The sequence below is a fragment of the Coregonus clupeaformis genome, chromosome 6 (assembly GCF_020615455.1).
Source record: "Coregonus clupeaformis isolate EN_2021a chromosome 6, ASM2061545v1, whole genome shotgun sequence".
Taxonomy (NCBI): domain Eukaryota; kingdom Metazoa; phylum Chordata; class Actinopteri; order Salmoniformes; family Salmonidae; genus Coregonus; species Coregonus clupeaformis.
The window spans coordinates 45,280,415-45,287,127 of NC_059197.1; the positions used below are offsets into that span (position 1 = coordinate 45,280,415).

At 40.1% G+C, this 6,713-nt stretch overlaps 1 protein-coding gene across 1 annotated transcript; it reads right to left on the minus strand.

The window, feature by feature from the left end:
• Window positions 1–288: 288 nt before the first annotated feature.
• Window positions 289–5,877, minus strand: LOC121567425 (cytochrome P450 2M1). Its single transcript, XM_041877458.1, has 9 exons — window positions 5,631–5,877; window positions 4,496–4,658; window positions 4,197–4,346; window positions 3,776–3,936; window positions 2,664–2,840; window positions 2,303–2,444; window positions 1,765–1,952; window positions 1,525–1,666; window positions 289–1,292 (listed from the first exon to the last, which is right to left on the minus strand). Exons 1-9 carry the CDS (start codon window positions 5,820–5,822, stop codon window positions 1,093–1,095), a joined length of 1,515 nt encoding a protein of 504 aa, XP_041733392.1. The 5' UTR covers window positions 5,823–5,877; the 3' UTR covers window positions 289–1,092.
• Between the last annotated feature and the right edge of the window lie 836 nt (window positions 5,878–6,713).

Consider the following 6,713-nt stretch of genomic DNA (forward strand, 5'->3'; position numbering starts at 1 on the left):
ATACCAATGGAGTAATGAGGTAGCTTTGTATTTCTGTCTGACCATTCACTCCAAATGGGGTCAACCCATTACCCAAGCATGTCCACCATTCATCTCTCAGTGTCATCAAAATGTAGTATGTCATACAAAATAACATAAATTTTTTCACTAGCAGTATTCCTACTAGGGTCATTACTGGTGCTTGACAGAGATGCCTCTGGTGGCATAGATCATAACTCTAAGTGTGTAAGTGTGTGTGTGTGTGTGTGTGTGTGTGTGTGTGTGTGTGTGTGTGTGTGTGTGTGTGTGTGTGTGTGTGTGTGTGTGTGTGTGTGTGTGTGTGTGCGCGCGCGTGCGTGCTATTATCTTCATTTCCAAAGTGGCTTGGCTGAACCTCACAACCCCTGAAACAGCATTCACAAACTGAGCGTTGCACTTCACAAATATCTTCTTGTATAGTATACCTTTGGCAACAGCACATGTAGCCTTTGGAATTTCTTAGGCCAACATTACAAAACATTTTGTAAAACTGCTTATGTCAGACATGGACTTTTCAATAGAAAATGGTTAGTTAGCATTGCTACATGTAGTATGTGTTAGAGTTGTGCTGTGCCGTGAGGGAGGTGGATTCAGTGGATGTCTACGTTAGAACCATGCAGTGAGTTAGTACTTTACTGTCACCCTGGACCCATAATACATTGGGTCCATTGTGGCAGGGGTGGAACGTGTTACATAAACAGACATGTCCTTCTGACTTGATTCCACATGTTCTATATACCTGTCAACAGGTAAACTGGGTTCACTGAGACTCAAATTATATTTAACTCTGTGTGAATATGTTATCATCACAGGGAGATTACAGTAGAACGATCAGCAGTAAATCTCACATACTGTATAAGACTGTGACATGAATGGACACTACCTTTATTCACTTTTCATGTACATGTTTGTTATTTTTCACAAGTAATTTAAATTAAATTAATCTGCCAGTTTAAGTATTTGTCTATTGTTTTTTGTATCTAATAACATGACATGACAACTTTGCTGTTGAGACTCCTTATTCAGAAAATAAATCACATTGAATTTCATCAAGATTAAAAGCTGTTTGATCAATTAAATATTTGGTGTCCTGAGTTTGACATAGCAGGTGTAGGGGCGCGCCAGGCGACCAACGAAGTAGGATACTACACTGGCGTCAATTTCCTCCGGAGGTTTGGTGCCCCTGAAGGTGAAGTGCTGAAGAAGGGAAATAAAGAACAGGAAGAGTACCATCCTGGGAATCCCCATTCCATCTCCCAGGCAGGACCGCTTCCCTGAGGGACAGTGGGAGAGGAGAGAGGTTACCTTCAGCAGTCAACCTGCAATCCTGGGACTGAAACCTACACATTGGCCTTGTTTGATATGCAAAACATATAAAACAAGATGTAAGCAATGTGTAAGTATATTGTGTGATGATGTTGAGGCTTTTTCTCTGAGAGCTATTACGGCGTGGTTCTTGTTTTCACATTCTCATTCTTTTATTAGCCACTTGTAACGTAATCTTACCCAGTCCAAAAGCAAGAAATCCGTTGTTTTCCTTAAAGCGTCCATTTTCATCCAGGAAGTTCTCTGGGTCAAACTCATCTGGGTTCTTAAACAGTTTGGGGTCAAACAGCACAGAGGACAACAGTGGAAACACTGTGGTACCCTGGAAGAATAACAAAAGAGCACTTACATAAAACAATTGGCAGTTTAACAAGCAAAAATAATAGACGTTTGGGATACATTTGCAGAAATAGTGGTCACCTTTGGGATGTGGTAGTTGTGGAACGTTGTGTCTCGGGTCATTTGGTGAGGGACAGCAGTGGGAGCAAGACTCATACTTCTCTGGATTTCGTGGATGACGGCATTCGTGTAGGGCATCTTCTGTCTGTCGTCAACGGTGGGGACTCTGTTCGAGCCAATCACCTCGTCTATCTCCTCTTGAACTTTCTCTGAGGAAGAGAGACACAGTCATAGTCCTTCATAGCATTTGCATTCTGTCATTTATGTTTATATACAGTGTTTATAGTGTATTGAGAATAAAGAAATGCCAGCATGTATGTGCTGCTTACATGGTATGTAATGTAAACTCTCTGTTGCAGCTCTTGTTTGGCTGGTTTTCCAGACCCAAATTCAAATGTTCAATAGGTAATCTCCATTCATTATAGTGCTTTTTAGTCCAGGAATAGGTTTAATCTGCGTCCTGGAGACTGGCCCATTAAATTGGGTTGCATTACTATTTGCTATATATTTGCAATAAATGAGTATAACTTCAATAACAGTGATATAGAAGAGAGGATACCTTGGATGTCAGGGTACTTGATCATCATCAGACAGGCGTGTGACAGGGTGGAGGACTGGGTCTCTGTGCCGGCAGCAAACAGATCCCACACACACGGAAACAAGTTGTCATAGTTGAATTCAGTCCCGGGCTGATCTTTCTCCTAAGGAAAGTTGGAAGATACCTCTAAACCATACACTGATAAGAGATTTGTGAGAAAGTTTATGAGAAAGTTAACTTTTGCAAAAAGATTCGAACCCAAGTAATCATGTATCATATATTTAGGAAAACAGTGCCTTCTGGTGGCAAGTTGGTGCTATTACATTATTTTGATAACGTAAGAGGTTCAACATCCAATTCCAGGAATCAATCACTGTTTTACCTCCAGCATTCTAACCAGGAATACATCGAAGTAGTCCTGGGGGTTAGAGGTGTCCAGGCTTTTAAGACGACGATCTGCTTCCTCTCGTATGTAAGCTTTGGCCTTGTCTATGGCCTTAAACAGCTCATGGTGTTTTCCTGGAAAGCACTCAACAATTCTGGGGGAAATGTTGTACAGCTGGAAGAGGCGGAACATAGGAAACATGGGAAGGAAAGGGTGGTTGTTATATTCTAATGGTGACCCATGTACTTTTGTTATCATTATCCATTTTGGCAGGCAAGCTTATAAGACACAATCAAGCCATGCTTTGGAAAAGCTGGTATAGATAAATGTCAGGCATACAGTGCATATCATAAGTATTCACCCCCCTTGGATTATTTCACATTTTGTTGCATTACAAAGTAGGATTGAAATAGGTATAATTGTGATTTCTTTGTCACTGATCTACACAAAATACCTCAAAGTGAAAAGAACATTCAATACATTTTTACATATTAATAAAAAATAAAGAATAAAATGTCTTGGTTATATAAGTATTCACCCCTTTGTTATGGCAAGCCTTATTAGGTTCAGGAGTCCAAATTTGCCTAACAAATCATATAATAAATTGCATGTACAATAATAGGGGTTAACATGATTTTTTGAATGACTACACCATCTCTGTAACCCACACATACAATTATCTGTAAGGTCTCTCAGTTGAGTAGTGTTTTTCAAGAACATATTTAACCACAAACACCAGGGGGCTTTTCCAATGCCTCGCAAAAAAGGGCACCGATTGGTAGATTAAAAAAATAAAAAATAAACAGACACTGAATATCTCCTTGACCATGGTAAAGTTATTAATTAGGCTTTAGATTGTGTATCAATACAACCAATCATTTTTTTTTAAGTGAAATCGCTGAGCGGTTTCCTTCCTCTCCGGCAACTGAGTTAGGAAGGACACCTGTATCTTTGTAGTGACTGGGTGTACTGATACACCATCCAAAGTGTAATTAATAACGTCACCATGCTCAAAAGATATTTAATGTCTTCAGGCTGTAACACAACAAAATGTGGAAGAAGTCAGGAAGTATGAATACTTTCTGAAGGCACTGTATGTGCTACCATACCATTGACACTTTGCTTTTTAGCATGTCGAAGTATGTATAGACAGGCTTGTAGAGGATATGAAACTCTGGGTCGTTGTATTCAAATCTGCGCCCAAAGACTATGGACCAGAATAGGTTGATGATAGAATGGAACAGGAGTTCTTTGGGGTTGACAGTGGAATCTGGAAGAGACGGCAGACAAGCATAAACACTCATGCCTGCACACCACAGGAGGTTGGTGGCACCTTAATTGGGGAGGACGGGCTCGTGGTAATGGCTGGAGCGGAGTCAGTGGAATGGTATCAAATACATCAAACACATGGTTTCCATGTCTTTGATACCATTCCATTAAGTCTGTTCCAGCCATTACTATGAGCCGTCCTCCCCTCAGCAGCCTGTGATGCACACACACAAACAGATGTCACAGACAAAAACAACATACCTCCATATTCACTGAAGGCTTTCACTAGACTCTTAGCTTCCTCTTGGACTATCTCCTCAAGGCTCCTGCATCCTATTCCTTGGTTTTTCAGGGACATCAAGGAGAAGCTGCGAAGAGTTTCCCATCTCTGCCCATTACTTGATCCCACCCCTAGATTGATGAGTACAACAGGACAGAGGCACAGACAGATAGGATGAACATAACACATTAGTTCCCTCTTCTAAGCAAAGTCCATTTCCACTCAGGTTGACTATGACACATGTATCTCACACCATCCCTCTTCCATTCATTTCACTCACCGTGTTCGTTAAGGAGTTTCAGGGTAATGGCAGGGTTGGCTCTTCCATTGAACTCTTCTCCTTGGTCTACCAGAGCTTCCTTGATGGCCTGATAGCCAGAGACCACCACTACAGGTTTGGGGCCCAGCCACACAGTAAACACTGAGCCATATTTCTTACTGAGCTGATAACAGATGAGAGGAACCCATTGATTCTTGAAGAATATAACTTATAACTGCTTCATGAACTTAGTACAACTTTCTTATCCCCTCATAACCCCAAATAAGGCTGTTTCATTCCATTGTCTCTAAACGATCAGGGTTGGGTAGATTACTTTCTAAATGTCGCTAGTTACCTGTCCAAAATTATAATCAGTAACGTAACTTTTGGAATACCCAAACTCAGTAACATAATCTGATTACTTTCAGTTACTTTTGGATTACTTTCCCCTTATGCGGCAATAGAAAAAAATCTCTGACTGTCACGCCCTGACTCAGGGGACGCTTATATGTTGAGTTAGGGTGTGTATATTCCTTGTTGTGCTTTTCCTATGTTGTCAATCTAGTATGTTTAGTTCTTTGTTGGCCGGTGTGGTTCCCAATCAGAGGCAGCTGTCGCTCGTTGTCTCTGATTGGGGACCATACTTAAACAGCCTATTGGCACTGTCTAGTTGTGGGATCTTGTTCCGTGTAAGGTTTGTTGTTCTGTACTACCTTGGACTTCACGTTTCGTTTCCTTTGTTGTTTTGTCGTGTTGTTTGTTAAGTTCAATAAACATGTACGCATATCACGCTGCGCCTTGGTCTGACCCGTTCTTCAACGAACGTGACACTGACTTGTGTTCAGACTCACTCAGGTGGAACAAACTTAAACTTTTGCTTTTTCGGGGAGGGGGGGTAATTAACTCAACTCATTTTTCTAAAGTATCTCTAATCTGATTACAATATTTTGGGTGGTAACAGTAACAGTTTTTTGTAATCACATAACATGTAACTGATGACAGTACATGTAATCAGTTACTCCCCAACCCTGCAAACAATGTATTCTGTAGCTTCAAATTATTAAAACTATCATATTGATCTATGACTGCAGTGCTTGCATCCATAGCTCCATCTTTGACTTTGAGAAAATCAAACAGATTGTGGCTTTTAACTGACCTCCATGAAGGACTTGTCCGGTCGTTTCATATCAATTTGTAACAAGTTACCAAGAAGAGGAATCAGTGAAGGACCCGGTGGCAAATGTCCATAGCTGCTCTGTTTCCCCATGTACTTCCAAAGTAAAATAATAACCACTATGGCCATTATTATGGACAAAATGTTAGTCTGCAATACATGTAGTAAATCCATGTTCAAGTCACTTGAGGACTATGGTGTGTCAGAGCAGTGTGGCAGTTACTCTTAGCTATGTAGGCAGAGTGAGAAAGACCACATGAAAGCTAGTACAAGCTGCTACAGGTAACTATAATTAAAGGAATGTTTGAACAAGAAAGACTTGTCCCAAAAAGTATGTACACCCTCCTGCACTGTATGTAGCCTATTTTAACAGATGACTTGTATAACTGTTTTCTAAACATTTTATGCAGACAAAATCATTGAAGAAAATACCTGCACAATAGATGAGTTCAAATCTAATTTTATTGGTTGCGTACACATATTTTGCAGATGTTATCGCAGGTGCAGCAAAATGCTTATGTTGGTCGCTCCAACAGTGCAGTAAAACCTAACAATACAAAACAATACACACAGATCCAAAAAATAAAAATAAAGGAATTAAGAAATATCAGAATGAGCAATATCAGACTCCAGAATATAAATATATATGTATATGATGGTGTGTATAGAGATTATGGACAGTATATGAATAGAAAAGGTGTGTACAGTAGTAGTTATATAGGATATAGGAGCCTTGACTAGACTACAGTATTTATATATGAAGCGGGTAAAATAGTATGTAAACATAATTAAAATGACCAGTGTTAAATTACTATATATATAGGGCAGCAGTCTCGAAGGTGCAGAGTAAAGTACCGGGTGGTATCCGGCTACTTAGAGTGACTAAGTTCAGGGCAGGGTACTGGGCGGGATTGGCTTAGATTGTTGAAGCACGCATTGTTTTCATGACATTGTCAGCTAACCAGTCTATTCTCTTGTCAGTTTCACTTACAGTGCTGTGAAAAAGTAATTGGCCCCTTTCTGATTTTCTCTATTTTTGCATATTTTTTATACTGAATGTTATCA

Coding starts and splice junctions, on each gene's coding strand:
- LOC121567425 (XM_041877458.1), bottom strand. CDS start 5,822: ATGGATTTACTACATGTATTGCAGACTAACATTTTGTCCATAATAATG. Junction 1,667..1,764: donor ACAACTACCACATCCCAAAG/GTGACCACTATT, acceptor TTATTCTTCCAG/GGTACCACAGTGTTTCCACT. Junction 1,293..1,524: donor ATTTCTTGCTTTTGGACTGG/GTAAGATTACGT, acceptor ACTGTCCCTCAG/GGAAGCGGTCCTGCCTGGGA.